General features: G+C 44.7%; 1 protein-coding gene and 1 long non-coding RNA gene across 2 annotated transcripts in view; one reads left to right on the plus strand and one right to left on the minus strand.

Moving 5' to 3' along the window:
- Positions 1 to 20107, minus strand: part of NALCN (sodium leak channel, non-selective) — a 281606-nt gene that overhangs the window by 11797 nt on the left and 249702 nt on the right. The window contains exons 30-39 of the mRNA XM_055542965.1: positions 15977 to 16070; positions 15354 to 15460; positions 15075 to 15149; positions 13494 to 13613; positions 9862 to 9930; positions 8353 to 8501; positions 7193 to 7286; positions 5015 to 5147; positions 4225 to 4340; positions 1908 to 2065 (exon numbers count right to left, since the gene is read on the minus strand). Of these exons, the coding sequence (XP_055398940.1) occupies positions 1908 to 2065; positions 4225 to 4340; positions 5015 to 5147; positions 7193 to 7286; positions 8353 to 8501; positions 9862 to 9930; positions 13494 to 13613; positions 15075 to 15149; positions 15354 to 15460; positions 15977 to 16070 (1115 nt within the window). The remainder of the gene's footprint in view (positions 1 to 1907; positions 2066 to 4224; positions 4341 to 5014; positions 5148 to 7192; positions 7287 to 8352; positions 8502 to 9861; positions 9931 to 13493; positions 13614 to 15074; positions 15150 to 15353; positions 15461 to 15976; positions 16071 to 20107) is intronic.
- On the plus strand, positions 1990 to 3505 carry LOC129624725 (uncharacterized). Its single transcript, XR_008701118.1, has 2 exons — positions 1990 to 2290; positions 2776 to 3505. It is a non-coding gene; the product is annotated as an uncharacterized LOC129624725 (long non-coding RNA).

Genomic DNA, 20107 nt, shown 5'->3' on the forward strand with positions numbered 1-20107 from the left:
CAGTAACTTGAGACAATTTCTCCCAGATCCTTCCTCTGTTCTGGTCATTTTTCAGATTCCAGTTACAACGTATTTCTGGACGCATGGATGCTCCTGAAATTTGTGACTCAATACCCAGCACTTAATTGGCTGGGTATTTGCAACACGATGAACATAGCTACTGGTGGTAGAGGGTTTTCTTGACTTTTTCTGGGGCATGGATCCTTTGGCAGTGCAGCTGACGCGAGATATTTCTTAGCATCAGGTTTTGAATGCATTACGAAATCTACATTACGCAGGAAACAGATTATATAGAAATTGAGTCCTTAGATTTCTTTGAAAAGGTGGTGATACAGTAAAATAAGAACTTCTCTACTATTATATTGAATAGTAACATCTAGCTGAGGTGAAATGACTACTATGTCTCAGAACTGGGAAGCATAACAGGTATTTTAAGATATTAGACATGCAGTAATGTCTGAGATTTTTAACGGTGACAAAGATACAGCCACTGGATTGTTAACACTACTGTGGTTTGTCGCCTGCATTCATCACTGAAGGAGATGCTGCATTGCAGCCAATGACTAGTGAAAATAAAGATGGAACTGTTTATCTTTCCAAGACCACGGACCTCTGAAATTTATCCACTGACTCCCATTTAAGAAGCTGTTGAGCTGAATTGTTTTCCCTCAACAAAAGGTATGCTAGAGTCCTCACTCCGGGCCCTCAGAGTGTGATCTTATTTAGGAACAGGTCACTCCAGATTGGGCTTCCCTGGTGGCTCAGACAGTAAAGAATCTGCCTGCAACGCAGGAGACCCAGGTTTGATCCCTGGGTCGGGAAGATCCCCTGGAGGATGGCATGGCAATCCACTCTAGTACTCTGTCCTAGAGAATCCCATGGACAGAGGGGCTGGTGAACTGCAGTCCATGAGGTCCTAAAGAGTCAGACACGAAGCAACTGAGCATGCACTCGCAGGCACTGCAGATGTAATCAGTCGGGAGGAGGTCGTGCTGGAGTAGGGTGGGGCTTTAATCCGATATGATCTGGTGTCCTTACAAAAGGGGACACCTGGACAGACACACACACACGGAGCACATCCTGTGAAGATGAAGGCAGAGATCAGGGTGATGCTTCCACAAGCCAAGAAGCACCAACGATGACCAGCAAACCACCAGCAGCCCCGGGCAAGACCTGGATCTGATCCTCCTCCCAGCCTCAGAGAGAACCCTGTCTGCTGACTCCTGGAATTCACTTCCAGCCTCTAGACAATCCACTTGACTGCTTAGACTGCTCGGAGAGTGGGAGTTTGTTAAAGCAATCCTAGCAAGAAGGCGCTGGCACCCCACTCCAGTACTCTTGCCTGGAGAATCCCATGAATGGAGGAGCCTGGTGGGCTGCAGCCCATGGGGTCGCTGAGGGTCCGGCACGACTGAGCGACTTCACTTTCACTTTTCACTTTCATGCATTGGAGAAGGAAATGGCAACCCACTCCAGTGTTCTTGCCTGGAGAATCCCAGGGACGGGGAGCCTGGTGGGCTGCTGTCTATGGGGTCACACAGAGTCGGACACGACTGAAGTGATGCAGCAGCAGCAAATAATGCAGAAGCCGCTCAGAGAGAAGAAAGGGCTGAGCCTCCGTCTGCCCTTTTGTCCTATCTGGGGTCCTCAGGAAATGTCTGGAAATGGGATGTGTCAACCAAGCAGGGGTGTCTGTGTCTGGGTGAGCCAGGCCAACTCTGGTCAGACCCACGGGTGAGAAGACTGATTGGATTGTAGCCCCAGCTTGGCCCCAGGAACTGAGCAGGTTCCCAGCCCTCTGGATGTCTTCCTTCCTGTTAACGAAGGGGTAGGGTGCTCATCGCCCCTGCAGCTGAGACTCAGAGCTGGGAACCGACCCCCCCAAGCCCCCCGCCCCCACCCCGTACCTGAGCACGTCGTGGAAGGTGACGTCACCGCCGTTGTGCAGCCGCTCCATCTCGTAGCACATGTGCTTGAACAGAAGCTTGTCCTTGTCCAGGTCCACCTCCAGCCTGCCCCGCAGCAGCCGCAGCAGGAACTTCACGCGGAAGGTCGGGATCACCCCCTGGCGACAGAGCATGTTGATGGTTGTCAAGTCGCGTCGGACTCTTTGTGACCCCATGGACTGTAGCCTGCCTGGCTCCTCTGTCCATGGGATTCTCCAGGCAAGAAGACTGGAGTGGGTTGCCATTTCCTCCTGCAGGGGATCTTCCCGACCTCCAGGGGATCGAACTCTCGTTTCCCGCATTGGCAGGCGGGTTCTTTACCACTGAGCCACTGAGGAAGCCGGGTAACAGAGCACTGTCATTTTTGCTTGGTGTTGTGTTTTCACAGCCAAAGAGCCCACAGCTAGTCCTCAGAAGCTGCCATAAACCAGCAGAGCAAGGAAGCTGCTGGGCTCTGGAGGCAGGGTGGGTCTGCACATCCGGAGGAGACCGGGATGAAGAGCTGGCTCCTGGGAGCTTCTGCAAGGGCTTCTCTGGTTCTGGGGGTGGAAGGGGGGAAGGTAGGGACATCCCCGCCACAGCGGGACAGCCCAGGAACCAGGAGGGGCAGAGGTCACCCTCCGTCTCCCCTAGCACGGCTCCCACTTTACGGTCTCTCCCTGGTGCCTGTCGCACAGACTCAGCCTGTGCCCATATTTGTCTAACATGTGAGCCGAGAGGAGAGTGATGCACTGAGTAGAGGACACGGGGCCCATGTGGGCATGATCGTCCTCTTCACTTAGTCCAGATGCTGGGCATGGCTAATTATGGATTCTGAGTTGCTCTGCAGCCGAAAGACCACTCCTTTCTGGGTCCTCTCCAGCAAGAGGGCAATCCCATCCAGGAAGACTGGCTCCCAGCAGATCCAGACTCCAAGCCCCTAACACGGGTCACTCCCTTCAGGGCAACAAAACCTGCAGTTCCAGCCTGGCTCTGACTTTGAGGAGGAACTGGGCGAGAGGGAGGGAGGCTGGCAGCCCGAGAATTCCTGCCAGTTATTAACGTCCACACGTGTGAGCGGTGTGCCGACTTGCGTGTGTGTCCACGGAGGACAGGTCCCTGCATGCGGCAGTGATGGAGAGCTCAGCAGATCAGGTGAGATGGAGAGGGGGCCACACACCTGCTCAGCCAGGTCACTGTCTTGGAAGGAACCCCCCAGACCAGTGCCTGGGGCGGTGGGGGCACCAAGGGGAGAGAGAGCACAGGCCCTGGGGAAAGCCGTGCGCCGCTCTGCAGACCCCAGCTCTGGTCCAGGAAACCCTGTCCGCTCTGCTTCTGGCTCCTTGGCCTCTGTGTCTGCAGTCGATTCTTCCAGAAGCCATTTCTAGATCTCCCCCCAGGTCTGCCCGTGGCTGAACTTCCCTCATTCCTCAGATGTGAAGTCAAATAACACCTGCTCAGCCAGGCTTTCACGACCACCCTGCTAAAACATCTGCCGCCAACTCCAGCCACTCTCTACCATGTCACGTCTTCTTCAAAGTGTTTATCGTTTCTTGAAATAAAAATAATCTTTACAATCATTACTGTCTCACTTTTTATAGTTTGTCTCCCTGTAGGCTCTGTGAGCACGGGGACCTTGCCATCTTGTTCACAGTCACATCCCTGGTGCCTAGAACTGTGCCTGAGGGTTTGCGAGGATGAAGGAGGAAGAGGAGGAAGGGGAGGAAGGAGGGGGATGGGTAGGAGGTGAGGAAGGAAGAAGGGGGGAGAAGAGGGGAAGGGGATGGGGGGAGGGGAGGGGAGGGGGCAAGAGCAGCTGCTGCTCTGACAAACTGTAGGAAATCTTGGGTAAGATTTACGATGAAAACATCCAAATGGTAAAGTCCAAAATGGTAACTTTCAGAAACCACTTTAAATAACTCCTTTGCACTTCTAATCAGAATTGCTGTTTGAATCTGCCTTACAGATCACTATGGTGATGTAAACCTCACCCCATCCTGCCCTGAGCCCAGGTTGGCCTCTTTAGAGCTCCCGTAGTTTCTTCTCCTTGCTGACCTTCCCAATGTCGGAAGGATAGGACACTTATGGTTGGAAAGAACAGGACGGGGAGCTCTTTTGTCTCTCTCCCCTCCTAGCGCATCCTTCTAAATTGTCAATGACAGCTTTCTGCAATTCAGCAATGGCCGTTCAATCCAAATTCAATACATGTCAACTGTCAACCACAAAACCACTGAAAAGTTTGCAATAAGGCAGTAAGTGTCTTTGGGGTAGGGCATGAGACAATAATCGATTCTCTCACCTCTCTTTTATCATCCACCATGTTCCATATGATTTGAAAGTGGCGAAGATCATTGTAACTTAAAAGCTGGTCCTCCTCAGTGGAATAAAACAAGGAGAAATTCTCCACAATTATGGCTAAAGAAAAAAAAGAAAAGAAAAGAAAAATGAGGATGTTAGGCAATTATGCTAATCTGTCATTTTTCCCAAAAAGTAAAACATCGATTATAAATAATGAATTTTATCACCTACATTATAAGCCAAATTTTTAAAGGGCTTTTAGTACGGTTTCCAAGTTGGCATGTTTTACACTTGGATCAGGCTATTCATCCAGCTCCTGCCTTTCCAAAGCATGAGGGTCATGAGCATAAACATGCATTCTGTGTCTATAGCTGCTCATGCCAGCTGGCTTCAACTCTTCGTTAAGAGTTCCAGGGCACTTTTTAAAGGTCAGATTGAGTTCTGGTGGCCCCACAGCTGGGTGGACAATGTATATCTTTTGAAAACATAATTGTGATATTTCAAGGCGGCAAAGGTAGCCTTTTCTGATATTTGTTCAACTGAACCCATGAGAAGAGCTTTTGAAATTAATGGACATAATAAATAGGACAACACTTGAAATTACAATCAACTGTCATTTATGTGCCTTTCAAAGGTCTTTTCAGTTTCTGGACCAAGAGGCAACAATTTATAATTAATGCCATAAAACACCCACCCCAAACAACCCGGGATAATTACTTGGAAATTGTACATAATTATCTAACAACCTGAGTTTAAAGAGATTGAGAAAATATTCAACGAGCATTACTTACCTACAAGTAGATTTAGCATGATGTAGGCAATGATGACATAAAATGAACAGAAATACATAAGTGCCCCGGCATAATTTCCACAGTCTGTTGCCCAGTATGTAAATTCATCGGGAGTACAAAAGGGGGGCTGGACCTGTGGGGCCACGGCAGGGAAGAGGGGGGGCCAGGGTGAGAACAGAGGAGAATATAAATTCCCCTTATCTACCTGTAATTGTGAACATATTCCTAACAATATAAAATATAATTAACTTCAAAGTCATCTCTCAGAGCCCCATACACTGGGTACACCATCTGCGGTCAAAATCAAAAAGAATATTTCATGTATGCCACGCTTTTGGTCTTGCAGAATCCCAAGTTCATTGCCATTTGAGAAGCACAACAAAAATGAAGTCGTTTCTCCCAAGAGACACTTTCTGCCACGTCCACTAGTTCCGAAGGGCCAGTAGTCGCTGTGATGCAAACACAGAGAGTCCGACCAAAAGGCGCTTTAGAAAATTCTCTGAGTTCAGTAATGGCTGAAGATTTAGGAAGATTCGTGCTACACAGCAAATTCACATTCAGATTATGTAAGAAAAAGCCAGAATCCTAATACTTGGAGCATCACTATGAGACGTCATTAAATGGCACAAGATTTCAGGTTATCAAAAGCCTTCTTTTTTTTTTTTGATGTGGACCATTTTTAAAGTCTTTACTGAATCTGTTACAATATTGCTTCTGTTTTATGTTTTGGTTTTTTTTTTTTTTTTTTTGGCCTCAGGGCCTGTGGGATCTTAGCTCCCTGACCAGGGATCAAATCTGAACCTCCTGCACCAGAAGCCGATGTCTCAACCACTGGACCACCAGGGGAATTCCTAAGCTTGCCCATTCTCCACTGGCCCAATAAAACTCACACCCCTCTGAGAAACTTCCAGGTTTCTTTCGGTCAGAGAGACCTAGGTCTTCTATGTTTCCACAGCCTTATGCTTGTTTATTTTTTTTATCTAGAATTTAATCAATTCTGCCTTGTATTATTTTTGCTTTGGTAAATTCTCACTCATACATAAAGTTCCGGAGCTCCTTCCTCCTCTGTGCCCGGTTTATCCCCAGGCCCCTCCCCTTCTCCCTGCTGCTGACAGTCTAGAGTCCTGCGGTCCACCTGGTAGCCGCCAACTCCACATCAGTGACAGTCAAAGTGTTAGTCGCTCAGTCGAGCTGGACTCTTTTGTGACCCCATGGACTGTAGCCCTCAGGGCTCCTCGGTCCAAGGGATTCTCCAGGCAAGAATACTAGACGGGGTTGCCATCTTCTCCTTCAGGCTATCTCCCCGACCCAGGGATCGAACTTGGGTCTCCTGCATTGAGAGGCAGATTCTTTACTATCTGAGCCACCAGGGAAGCCCGCTCCATGGGGCTATCAAATTTCAAAGTTATGTTCATTAACAGTCAATACAATTAAAATATGATTGAAAATTCAATTCCTCAGTTGCACCAATCGCACCTCGGGGGCTCAATAACCACACAGGAGTGGTGGCCACTGAACTGCCATGTTTGCAGAAATTTCTTTTTTCAGTTGGTTTGGAGGGTGAGAGGGAGATGAAATGAACCAATCAAGCTGATAACTCACTATGGTTGTGCAACACACAGCCAAGAAGAAATACAGAACACCTGGAGAACACAGAACCGCAGTCTTAGTGTTGGGCAGGGTTCCTGAAGGAACTGGCTTTGAACTGAGACCTGAGGATGGTGAAGACTTAGCCCCTAGAAGCGAGGATACCTGGGGAAGAGTATGGCTTGGAACCCCTGATATAAGCTGCTCGAGAATGCCTTGGACTCGCTGAAGCCCTAGCACCTAGTACAGGGGCCAGCACAAAAACAGGGGTCTAGTGAGGATCTGTTGAAGAAATTAAATCAAAGAATAGGAACTCTCTTCTTTGAACTTGACTGCCAGAATGTCAAAGACGGAGGGACAGAACAGTGCTCAAATGATGCAAATTTGTTGAATGGAACTACAATAGCTTGAGTTGGGTTCACTGGATATCTTTCTTGTATGTGTATATACTGTAATTTAAGAGGATTAAAGAGCCAGGATATGTGTTTTGTATACAGTCTTGACACTACAAGAATGATGGTGCCATTACATCACCAAAGAGTTTCATCTGCTTCTAAGTCTAGGCTTTGTTAGTAATGAAGAGACATTTACCATACAGTCGTGCATGATCTTATTCCAGTCTTCTCCTGTGACAATTCGGAACAGTACAGTAATAGCTTTGCCAGCTGAAGAAAAGTTTGCATGCCTAATTTGAGGAAAAGCAAACAAACAATATGAGTGATATGGTTTGTCAGGAAGTAGGAAAGGTTGTCACCATCAAAACAGGTGGATTTTGGAGCAAATTTGGTTGCTAAGCTACCATTTCCAAAGGTTACAGCCTCTTATTTGTTTGTTATTTATACTTGCCTCCAAGTAGAGCTATCTCAATAGCTCAACCCTAGCTCAGCGCCAACAATTTATTGCCATTCATCTTGAATGACTGGGAAAGCAAGCTTTGACAATTAAAACTGATTCCTTCTTTTACAAGGATTATGCTATAAAAGATGTAACCACCATAATCTGAATTTTAAAACTGCTGCTTATGTGAGAATTAGGCCCTTGATGAACCATTGAGTGTTTAAAATATCTTTGCATCATAGTACAGAAATTTATAAAAATATGTTGACTGCTAACAGGTATTTTCACAGGTTTGACTTGTTTCTTGATAAAGTTATTAAGACGTTAAAGAAAGGTTGAAATAAACAACTAAATGAGAAAAAAAAAAAAAAGATGTAACCACCATGTATCAAATAAGTAGTCTCTGCAACATGATACATTTAATTTTTTTTCTGTTAGGACGTCAAAAAAAAAAATACTCCGATACAGTTCCACGAAATTTAAGACAATCTTTGAAAAATGCTTTTCATGTATAATAATCATTTGTGGGTTCTAAATTACAATGCTTGTCTTAAAAAAAGGAAAAATCCCAGAGCCATCTCAAAATTGTTCAATTAAAAAAAATAATATATCACTTCTGGCAGTATGTGATAGAAAAATTTCTGGAATTTACCAGGCATTAGACGTGGTTATTTCTGCATGGGGATGGAATTATGGGTTCTTTTTGTTTTCTTGTATTTCTGAATTTTCTAAAGTTTCTAAAGTAAGCATGCATACTGTTTTCGATGAGAAAAACATTATTTAAAATTTGGTCATTTTACTTTAATTTTCAAATAATTGCTTCCCCATCTTTGTTTAAAACATGTACATATTTACTCATGATTTCATTACTAGAAAAGTTTACTATTTGAATACAAAGATAAATATACACCAACCTGTTAATGTTTTCTCCATATTTCACAGTACCAAATAAGACAACTCCAGCGAAAGCATAACACAGCAGCAATAGGAACATGCCCACTATGATAAAGAAGCTTTTATACATGCTGACGACCACCGTCAGGAGAAGCATCTTCAGGGTTACCTGAATGCAGAGGAAGGATTTGGGGGTAGGGGTGGGAAAAGAGAGAAAAAAAAAGAGAGAGATACAGGGAATATTCAATTCACAAGCCATCTTGGGAAGGACATACCGTTTAAGCAGTCTGACACAAAAGTGATTTACAAGGATATCATTTGAAAGTTGCTTGCTCAGTGGTAAATAAACCGGGAAGATCCCCTGGAGAAGGAAACCCACTCCAGTATTCTTGCCTGGGAAATCCCATGGACAGAAGGGCCTGGTGGGCCACAGTCCATGGGGTTGCAAAGAGTCAGACACAACTCAGCGACTGAACAACAACATTTGGAAGTTGTTTGCTATTTGGTATTAAATTTGAATATTATTAAAATCATTTGACATAGAGAAATTCTACTTGTATCTCAAACTTCAGCCTCTTTGCCGAATTAATGAAAGTTCCACCTCAATATTTTTAGCCTCCCATTTTTCTCTTCTCTTGCTCACTGATTCTCTGTGATGCCTCTGTATATTTTTGGCTGAAAGCAAGTAGACTCAGGATTCTTACACAAATAAACATTCACAAAAACAAAACCTTAACAATGATAAAATACCAAATAACCATCAAATACAAAATATATTGATTATGTGGAAATATGGACTATATATGAAATAAAGTGAGTAACAAAAAAGGAAACCATGCCTTAAACATGAAAAATACACGTGTAATGTGTTAAGCATTAACAAGGATATCAAGAAATGTGGAATCACAGGATCATGAATGTTTGTTGAAGATTCTCCTTCTCTGCATTGAAAATGACTTGTGTGTGTGTGTGCTAAGTCACTTCAGTCATGTCTGACTCTTTGTGACGCTATGGGCTGTAGCCCACTAGGCTCCTCTGTCCGTGGGATTCTTCAGGCAAGAACACTGGAGTGGGTTGCCATACGCTCCTCCTGGGGATCTTCCCGACCCAGGGATTGAACCCGCATCTCTCATGTCTCCTGCATGGGCAGGTGTGTTCTTCACCACCAGCCCCACCTGGAAAGACCCCCCCAGACGACTTACCTCTATGAAAAATAAAAACAATAAAAATAAAGAAGCATTGAGAAAGACCATTAGTTTTTGCTTTCATGCTTGATATGTTATCTTTAAATGATGACTGAGTTCACTTAGCAAATGAGAAGAATCAATAAAACAACACAAATGTCAGGAAACATATCACAAGATAACTAAGCAACCGATTCATTTCATTATTTGCTCATTTTGACTTATGGTGTCTAGGAATTTGTTAGCTGCAGCCCTGGAGACCCAGAAGGGCAGCCGCAGCAGCTAGTCATCCTCCTTCCTTCGGTGCACACGTGACCTCTGACAGCATCTTCACAAGGTACTCACATGCTTCCCGCAGATGGAGAAAAACCGGAAGACAATCACACACGCTCCCATCATGTAGGTGTACGCGTTCTGCAATTTAAATGGAGAGCCCCTCGTAATTTGCATGAAAGATCTTGTTACTGTCCCATCTTTCATTTTAAGCCTTCTGTGAAGTCTACCGAATAATGAGCTTAATAAAATGTGAAAATTCCTCTTAAGAAATTTATCTTAAAAAGGTGCTGAAAAGGTCACCGTCAAAACTCATGAATAAGTATTAGCTATAAAATCAAACCTTAAATAGAACTTTCATCTCTGTGTTGCTCAGCTGAACTCTGTATTTTAAAACTTACTTTACATATTGATAAAATAGTGACCAGATCCTTGGAGGGGCGGGAAGTCCCTAGGATAGCAATGCAACAGGAAGAAGTTGAGGGAGGCAGCAGATAAAGGGATCCCGGCTTCTTCTTCCAACAGATGGGGTGCTGATGCAGAAAGAGACTGTGGGGTCAGCTCCAGCTTCCTTCTCTGTGAAGGTCTCTGGATCGCAGCCGGCCGCATCCATGTTAGTCTAAGCTGATTTCAGATAAGTTCCCTCCCTCTCAGAAACACACCCAGCTCTTCCTTCAAGTGTGTGATTGGCAGCAAGAGATGAGTCTGTGTGGTCCATGATGAAGAGAGCTTCATCTGAGAACAAAGCCCACCAGCTACAACCGCAATGACAACGGAGGCATTAAGCTGATGTCCAAGCTTGATTATTCCCCAGGGAACTTTGCTTAGTCAAATGACGCCCATCACAGGTGGGTCCCCGGCAAGGGAAGCTCCTTGGTGAGGGGCAAGGAAATGAAATTGAAACTCCAATACTTTGGCCACTTGATGCAACAGTCAACTCATTAGAAAAGACCCTGATGATGGGAAAGACTGAAGGCAGAAGGAGAAGAGGGCGACAGAGGATGAGATGGTTGGATGGATCGCTGATGCAATGGACGTGAACTTCAAGAAACTCCGAGAGATGGTGAGGGACAGGGAAGCCTGGCGAGCTGCAGTCCATGGGGTCACAGAGTCGGACATGACTTAACGACTGAACAACAACAACAACAAGGAAATGAATGAGTCTGCACAGGAGCGTCTCGGAATGGGAACAAGGACTGCACCTTCCTTCACAACAGTCTGCTGCAGAACAGAGCGGAGAAGGAACATTCTTCAAGGACCACAGGTTCCCAGAGAAGGGCAGGAGCAGTCAGGCAGAAGGGCGAGCTGGTCTTGCAGGTATGAGATATTCTCTTTGGGGACATCCAGAATTAGGATGCTTACTCACCGTCCTGCTTGGACTGAGTTTCTCTGGAGAAAGAGACAAGCATGGACTTTGCTGCTCCTTCTTGCTGTGTGAGCCCAAAGCCTAGTGTAGATATCTTCTTTCTTTGCATTCTGGAAGTGATGACACCCCAGGCTCCCAGGATGAGGACTTAATCCTTTACCTGAACTACAAGGTCCAAGAGGTCTGACACATTTTTTTTTCATTTTATTTTTTTTTAAACTAGCTTTATTTATTGGAGTATAATTGTTTTACAATGTTGCATTAGTTTCTGATGTACAATAACCTTAATCAGCTATATGTATACATATATCCCCTGCCTCGTGGGTACCCCTCCCTCTTCCCCATCCCATCGCTCTAGGGCACCACAGAGCACCACGCTGAGCTCCCTGTGCTCCTCTCCCCCATGCCATCCCTCTGGGGCATCACAGAGTGCCATGCTGAGCTGTGCTCCTCTCCCCTATGCCATCCCTCTAGGGCATCACAGAGTGCCACACTGAGCTCCCTGTGCTCTTCTCCCCCATGCCATCCTTCTAGGGCACCACAGAGTGCCATGCTGAGCTCCCTGTGCTCCTCTCCCCCATGCCATCCCTCTAGGGCACCACAGAGCACCACACTGAGCTCCCTGTGTGCCTCTCCCCATGCCATCCCTCTAGGGCATCACAGAGCACCACGCTGAGCTCTCTGTGCACCTCTCCCCCATGCCATCCCTCTAGGGCACCACAGAGTGCCATGCTGAGCTCCCTGTGCTCCTCTCCCCCATGCCATCCCTCTAGGGCACCACAGAGCACCATGCTGAGCTCCCTGTGCGCCTCTCCCCCATGCCATCCTTCTAGGCATCACAGAGCACCACGCTGAGCTCCCTATGCACCTCTCCCCCATGCCATCCCTCTAGGGCACCACAGAGTGCCCCTCTGAGCTCCCGGTGCTGTGCAGTAGCTTCCCACCAGCTGTGTCACACGTGGCAGTGGATTTATGTCAGTGCTTCTCTCTCAGTTCATCCCCCTCTCCCTTTCCCACCTTGTGTCCATAAATCCATTCTCTGCATCTCTATTCCTGCCCTGAAAGTAGGTTTATCAGTAGCATCTGTCTAGATTTCATATATATCAGTTCAGTTCAGTTCAATCGCTCAGTCATGTCCAACTCTTTGTGACCCTATGGACTACAGCACGCCAGGCCTCCCTGTCCATCACCAAATCCCGGAGTTTACTCAAACTTATGCCCATTGAGTCAGTGATGCCATCCAACCATCTCATCTTCTGTCGTCCTCTTCTCCTCCTGCCCTCAATCTTTCCCAGCATCAGGGTCTTTCCCAATGAGTCAGCTCTTCGCATCAGGTGGCCAAAGTATTGGAGTTTCAGCTTTAGCATCAGTCCTTCCAATGAACACCCAGGACTGATCTCCTTTAGGATGGACTGGTTGGATCTCCTTGCAGTCCAAGGGACTCTCAAGAGTCTTCTCCAACACCACAGTTCAAAAGCATCAATTCTTTGGTGCTCAGCTTTCTTTATTGTCCAACTCTTACATCCGTACATGACTACGGGAAAAACCATAGCCTTGACTGGATGGACCTTTGTTGGCAAAGTAATGTCTCTGCTTTTTAATATGCTCTCTAGGTTGGCCATAACTTTCACAACACACACACACACACACACACACACACACACACACACATATATAAAACAATGTTTGCTTTTCTCTTTCTGACTTACTTCACTCTGTATGACAAGTCTGATGCCTTCTCACCCAACCAGATCTGGTGCCACATTCCCCTGGCCACTTTGACCCCGTCACATTGTCTAAACTGCTGAACTCTCCCATCATAGTGGAAGCTCCCTGGAATGTTCTACCTTCACCATACAGGCTGAACCCAGTCATCACTCCCTGGGGGGATGCCTTCTAGAATCTCTCTGACGAAGCTGCCACACACTGCCCTGTCATCACAGGGACACAGGTCTCCCCATCACCCTCACTGTAGCTGTGATTCTCATTGACCGGTAGCATTTCATGAATACAGGTCTGAAGCTCCAGGCTGTGAGGTTCTTGACAGCGGTACTGTCTTTGTCTTGCCCACGACCTTCTTCTCAATTCCTGGCATAGTGACTTGCAGCTCTTTAACGCTCTGAACCATCTGTCATGTACATGAGTCTGGGTGACTCAGAGCCCACCTGGGCTTGGCACAGCCCCTGACGCTGAAGGTAACAACTGTTTTGAGGACACCCAGTATCTTTCTGAGCACAGAAATCCTGTCTTAAAGCAAGGTCTGGACAGAAATGGGACTGGAAACAGAATTACCTGAACTGAAATTACTGACTAAAATGAACTTCAGTGATGTGCTTACCAGGAGGGCAAAGTGAAGGACCACCCAGACAACACCCAGTGACGTCACCAGCAGATCGTACCGATTTCTTCTGCTTTGCCAGAAACCGGCAGGAGACATTGCTATGATCTTCATCGTAACCTGGGGAAAAGCGATGAAGATGGTGAGCTGAAGCTGAGTGTTCAACAGCACACATTCAGATGTCCTAACTTGAAGCACATTATATTTTAAAGGATGTAGAAACCAAAGAGAAGTCTTTATTACTGATGCGTTAATGGCTTCCCTGGTGGCTCAGGAGCCTGTAGGCTCCTGCCTACAATGTGGGAGACCTGGGTTTAATCCCTGGGTCGGGAAGATCCTCTAGAGAAGAAAATGGCACCCCACTCCAGTACTCTTGCCTGGAAAATCCCATGGACGGAGGAGCCTGGTGGACTACAGTCTATGGGGTCGCAAAGAGTCGGACACGACTGAGCGACTTCACTTTCTTTCTTTCTGGGTATATACGTGTATGTGTTTATATATAAACAGGTTCCCCTGGTGGCTCAGTGGTAAAGTATCCACTTGCCAAGTTTTCATCCCTGAGTCAGGAAGATCCCCAGGAGAAGGAAGACGCAACCCACTTCTGAATTCTTGTCTGGGAAATTCCATGGACAGAAGAGCCTGGCAGGCTACAGGGCATGGGATTGCAAAGACTTGGACACAACTTAGCAGTTAAATAACAACAGCAAATATATATATATAAATACACACTGCTGCTGCTGCTGCTGCTGCTAAGTCGCTTCAGTCGTGTCCTACTCTGTGCGACCCCATAGATGGCAGCCCACCGGGCTCCCCCATCCCTGGGATTCTCCAGGCAAGAACACTGGAGTGGGTTGCCATTTCCTTCTCCAATGCATGAAAGTGAAAAGTGAAAGTGAAGTCGCTCAGTCGTGTCTGACTCCTAGCGACCCCATGGACCGCAGCCTACCAGGCTCCTCCATCCATAGGATTTTCCAGGCAAGAGTACTGGAGTGGGTTGCCATTGCCTTCTCCAATAAATACACACATATACATGCAAATCTATATTCGCCACACTCTTTTCTCCTTCTTTTATGACTAGTTCTGATAGCAGGACATTTTTCTTCCTCAAGTAAAAGTCCATAGATTTTGGGAAACATCAATCGGTACAGGGTAAAAAAAAAATCTGCTTGTTTTTCAAAGAGGACTGCACTGGAAACTGATGTGATATGGGCCATATATTCAAATAATCTTGCCTGGGCCAACTCCCTTTGCCACCACATTGCAATTTGAGTCCCTGAATGATGGTGGTTTGTGCCGTTCACTATAAGTATTAGAACTCACCTAACTAGACAGGCTGATGTTCAGATACAACAATCAACAGCAGTCAGCAATTCTTGTAGTTAGAAAAAAATGGAAATATAAAGTGAAGTGTTTGGTCAAGCTAGAACAGCCTGTAAAGGAAATATTCTAAGAGCATGCCATTCCCTTCCCTCTAAGAGGACTTCAAAAGCCAGGGAACACACAACAAAAAGGAAGTGCCTCTGAAGGAGGAGATTGTTGAGAAGGTGCGCTGTGGACCCCGGCTCCAGCTGACCCATGTACCTCCAGAACAAAGATGAACGTGAAGACGACCGACATGGTGGCCAGAGGGACAGTCACCGGGTCCTCGACGTCCCACTGGAACAGAAACAGCATGCAGGTCTGTGTCCGCATCCATCAACACGGGAACACTCGCCCCTCCTCCTCCCATCTGAACACAATTGCGAATTTTAATTTGTATAAATGCAGACTGTAACTGGACATGGCTGCCTGAAATGTTCTCGGACCCACCGATGAGTAAACAATTTCACTCCCAGGGTCTTTAGGGGTGTAATAAAGTACCTTGACGGACAGCAACACCGACTGAGCCAGGACCAGCAATGCGATTGTCCTCTTAAAAAATGGATGCTGGGTTATGTCGTACATCTTAGCTCTAAAACCATCATTATCTGAAACAGAAAGGTTTAGGCAAGGGCCTTTTAGACATAGGTCACATTTACATTCTTGCCTTTCATTTTTCTTTAATGCTCATCTTAAAACCCATTACATTTTTTTTTTTTTCTCCTACAGTTCAATCTCTTGTAAAGTGTTTTTCAGGAATGGCTGGGTCTGAATATTTAAAACGACGGTGCATGAAGCCGTCTGTATTGGAAGGAGAAGCGCATCATTCAATTTCTGTCAGTTTAATACATTTCACTCACGTGTTTAAAAGGCAAGCACAAATATATTTTATTTAAAAATTCATTTTTTCATTAAGGCTTATCCTGAGAGCACTGAAGCATGGCCTTTGGGTGGTTGATTTTAATAGCCTACGGAGAGATCTGTAGTTTGGAGGCTGTTTCTATGTTAACTTATGCAGAACCGCCTAGTGGCCTCTTGATTATTATTTTAATTGAAATCTTAGACTCCTGGGGAATCAGGAACAGTAGTGCCCAACATGAATAAAATCAGAGCATCTTTGATACCCGGGCGAGGTGGCAGATGAAGAGGCTGTGCTATCTTCAGTCGACTCTTCAAATCTTCCCATCTTCTCTGATCTACAGTCAGCAGAGCCGTCCCCTTAATAAACAAAGGAAAGCAGAGAGAGACCCTTTGTCGTGTGCTCTACGCCAAGGACACTGCAAACGGGCTGCTGCTACTCACAGAATGGACGTGGGTTTAAGACAAAGACATTCTTCCAGTACCGTGGCGGCTGGATAAACATGGTCAGAATTCTCACACTTGTTCTTGAGAGGAATTCCAGAAAGGAAGGGCCGTGAGATTAGAGAACATTCAGCAGCCTTCAGCTGGCATCTTTGAACGTGTATGAGACTCAGGTTTGGGAAAAATCTAAGGAAGGTTTTCAATATGATTATACTTCCAAAAAGGGGTACGGACTCTAACAGTGGTTAGTTCCCTTCCCTTTCGTTGGAGAAAATGCTGCAGCGACATGACAGCTCGTCAAAGCTTCTGCTTCTGGTTAAGGCTATTGTGTCTTTTGAGAAATCATTCTGATATATGCCATCGTGAGACTGTATTTTCAAGTGGTTTGAGGTCAGAGAATTTAGCTCTTTAAGAAATTAGCCCTGCGACAACCGATTAATGAGATCGGATATTGTTATGTAACAGAGCACTTTATTACAATGCACATGAATTTATTATGTCACATTTCATTACATTATATTATAAAGACAGAAGTATAATTTAAGAACCTCTGGAGGAGGGCATGGCAACCCACTCCAGTATTCTTGCCTAGAGAATCCCACGGAGAAAGGAGCCTGGCCCGCTGCAGTCTATAGGGGGGCAAAGAATCGGACACGACTGAAGCGACTGAGCGCTCATGCATAATTTAAGAAACTGGGAAAAACACCTCCCCGCTCCCAGCGTGCCTTACCTGACACCAAGCTAACTGTGCCTGAGGGGCACCCTTCTCACTGCATTTTCAGACTTTTGACACTTATGTATGCATACATAAAAATGTGTTTGTTTTGAATTTTAAAAATTATGTAATGGTATTCTACGTGCGGTAACTTATGTAGTTTTGTTTTTATCTTCATTGAACATTATGTTTTCCATACAACTAGATACTAGATCTGATTAGTTTATGTTAACCGCTCACATCGTATCCCACTGTACACATCTGTCAGAAGTTATCATTTTAGGCTTACAGACTATAAACAATGCTGCCATGAACACATGTGTACTGTTTCATGGGAAACGTCTTGTTCTGTGCTCAATCTCTAAGAGAGGAACTGCTGGGGTCTAGAAGTTTTCATATTTCCACATTTACCAGAGATTTCCAAAAGAGCAATAATCAACAACGTTGGTTTCAATCTACAAGTGTTCCCATTTCCTCATATTCTGGCCCGTACTTGACTTTATCAGATATTTTAATTTGGAAATTTGATGAGTGTGAAATGTATCTGATATAGCTTTAATATTAATGAGATGAAATATTTTAATATGTATAAATGGTGATTCCCATGTGTTCCTTTGAGAATTGCCTGTTCATATTCTTTGCTCATTTTTGTATTTGGATATTACTTTTGATGTTTTGTAGGAATTCTTAATATATCCTGGATACTAATCTTTGGTCAGGTATGTGAATTATAAATATTTTCTCAGCTTTATTTTTTAAAATTTTGCTTAATATGTCCTTTATCATTCAGAAACTTTTCCTTTTAATATAATCTGACTTGTAAATTTTTTTTTCTATATGGATTTCACTTTGTGGTTAATGTCAAGAACTCTACAACTATTCCAGGGTCAAAAGCAGATTCTCCATGGTTTAAAAATGGTTTAAATTTTGTTTTTCATAGTTGGGTCTTTCACTGATCTGGAATTCATTTTTGAGTATGCTGTAAGGCAGGAATCTCAGTTTCTGAGACCGAGACAGTCAGTCAGTTACCGCAGCATCACTATGGGTAGTCTTATCTTGGCCACTGACCTGTGCTACTTCTGTTCCATATACACATGGGTCTCTCCTAGGGCTCTGTGTTCTATTCTGAAAGCCTAACTTTCATCCCTGTAACAGTGACACTATTTTACTTACCATGGCTTGCTTTTCCACATTTTTGTTCATGCTTACCTCTGCCCGAGGCTTATCACTCTAATTTAGTGTAACAAACCAGCTTTTACCATTCTTGGGCTTTTCTATAAGTTACTTTGGGTTCAATACCATTAATTTCTGTTCATGTGTTTGTTATTTTCTTCCTCTCATTTTCTTCTATCTCACTTTGTTACTCTGGTTATAATTTATTGATTTGTATATTTGGTACATTAATATTTGATATTTCTCTAATATGTACATGTAAGTACATTTCCATCTAATTACTAATTTATATATACCTTGTGAGTTTTTATGTTATTTTTATAAACAATTTATCTAAAGGTTTTGAGATATTCTATCACAAAAAACAATCTTTCCTAAAAGGTTCACATAATTGAGAAATTTACATCTCTAATGAACTGATCATGTTTTTTATGTCTGTTATACAGTTTCTTCCATTTTTCCCTTTTCCTAAGAGCCCATCTGAGCTGACATCCACTCTCTGTTCTCTCAGGCCAAGAGGTTTCTTTCTTTCTTCCTTCCAAACATCAATACAGCCAAGACCTCTGGTTATTCTGATTACTTCAGCCATTCCTCTAAGTTTAAGGGCTGCAATTAATTATGCACCTGCCTTCACTTACTGGATATTTTATGTTGTTTCATTTATGTCACTGAATTGAACCGAATTCATCTGCAATCAGATCTGCTCAGAAGGCCTGGGAAGGTGTTCTGGGCAAGCAGTCCCTAATCTCTGTCAACTGACTCATTAACTTCAGCCTGGGTTTTGGAATTCTCAGTGTCTGCTCCCTGGCATGGCTCAAAGGCATCTAAAAAGATCCATTGTCCTCTTCCCATGTGATATTAAATGGAACACATGGTAGGGCTTAAAGAAACTCATTTATGAATGTGGGAACGTAAAACAGGGGGCTGGGCCAAATGATCTCTATTTTTCTCTCTCTCTAAATTCCATGTTTCCATGAGCTGGAGTATCATTGGAGGCCAGAGAGGAGATTTTCAAGTGGTACCCTTTGAAAAGCAGAACGAAATGACATCCTCATTAGGCAGACATCAAAGGTAGCAATTGGCTGAGTCGCTGGTACCACACACGTGGAGAGCCTGGGGGGACGTGAATGAGACAGTCCCACGTGCAGCGATGCAAACCAAAGGGCCCTGAAGTGAAGGCATGCAAACCGGTCCCGGCTATGAGTGATGAGGAACGGCCTGGTGCGAGGCAGGTAAGTCGAGCTTTAATTCAATGCAGAGCAACAGGCGACATTTTCACACCCTTGAACGACCTGTCGGTAATGGGCTGACATGTGATGGGCCCCACTGCTGAATACTGGCCCCATCGTCTACTCTTTCCAAACCCCTACACAAAGATTTCACCCCTCTAGTCTGCATTTTAAAAGTTGTGAGACTCGAGACATGCCCGTGGAAAACCTAAGTGATTCCGGAGGAAGATCCACCCTAATCGAACAGAGGGCATCGCAGCCACGTCCAGAAGAACGACAGGCAACGTTTCTCCCAAACTCTTTTTGCCAGGAAATTACACTTGCTGTTTTCCCTTTGTGAGCTCTTGTAGTGCTCATTAGAGCTGCTAGGAACTCAGCATGCATCCCGAACTCATAAAGGATGCAAAGTTTTCTGTGAAATCAGACAAATCTTACTTTTATCCTAGGAATTAGGATTTCAAAACTTCTACTGAAAGTCCCCACCCACACCCATCAAAATTCTGAGATCACCTACTGACTCACCAAGAAGCATCCAATTTACATTTTGTGAAAGTAATATTACCTGCAATCAGTGCATTGGTTTCAGCTATTGTATTTTAATAACTCGCCTCGCAGCTTTTCAATTTGGACAATAGGAGATGAGCTCACTCAGTCCCAGGCAAATTAATGACACCCTTACCAAAAGAGAAGATTTAGCAAGAGAATCCTGCTCTTAAATACTGTCCCTGAAAGGCAGCAATGAGGTAGCTTGTAAAATAGTTACGGAGATTATTTACACCAGTCACATCACAGTTTAAGGCGACTTCATGCCGGGTATGAAAAACAGGACTCAAAAT

This window comes from Bubalus kerabau, chromosome 12, assembly GCF_029407905.1.
Source record: "Bubalus kerabau isolate K-KA32 ecotype Philippines breed swamp buffalo chromosome 12, PCC_UOA_SB_1v2, whole genome shotgun sequence".
Classification (NCBI taxonomy): Eukaryota; Metazoa; Chordata; class Mammalia; order Artiodactyla; family Bovidae; genus Bubalus; species Bubalus kerabau.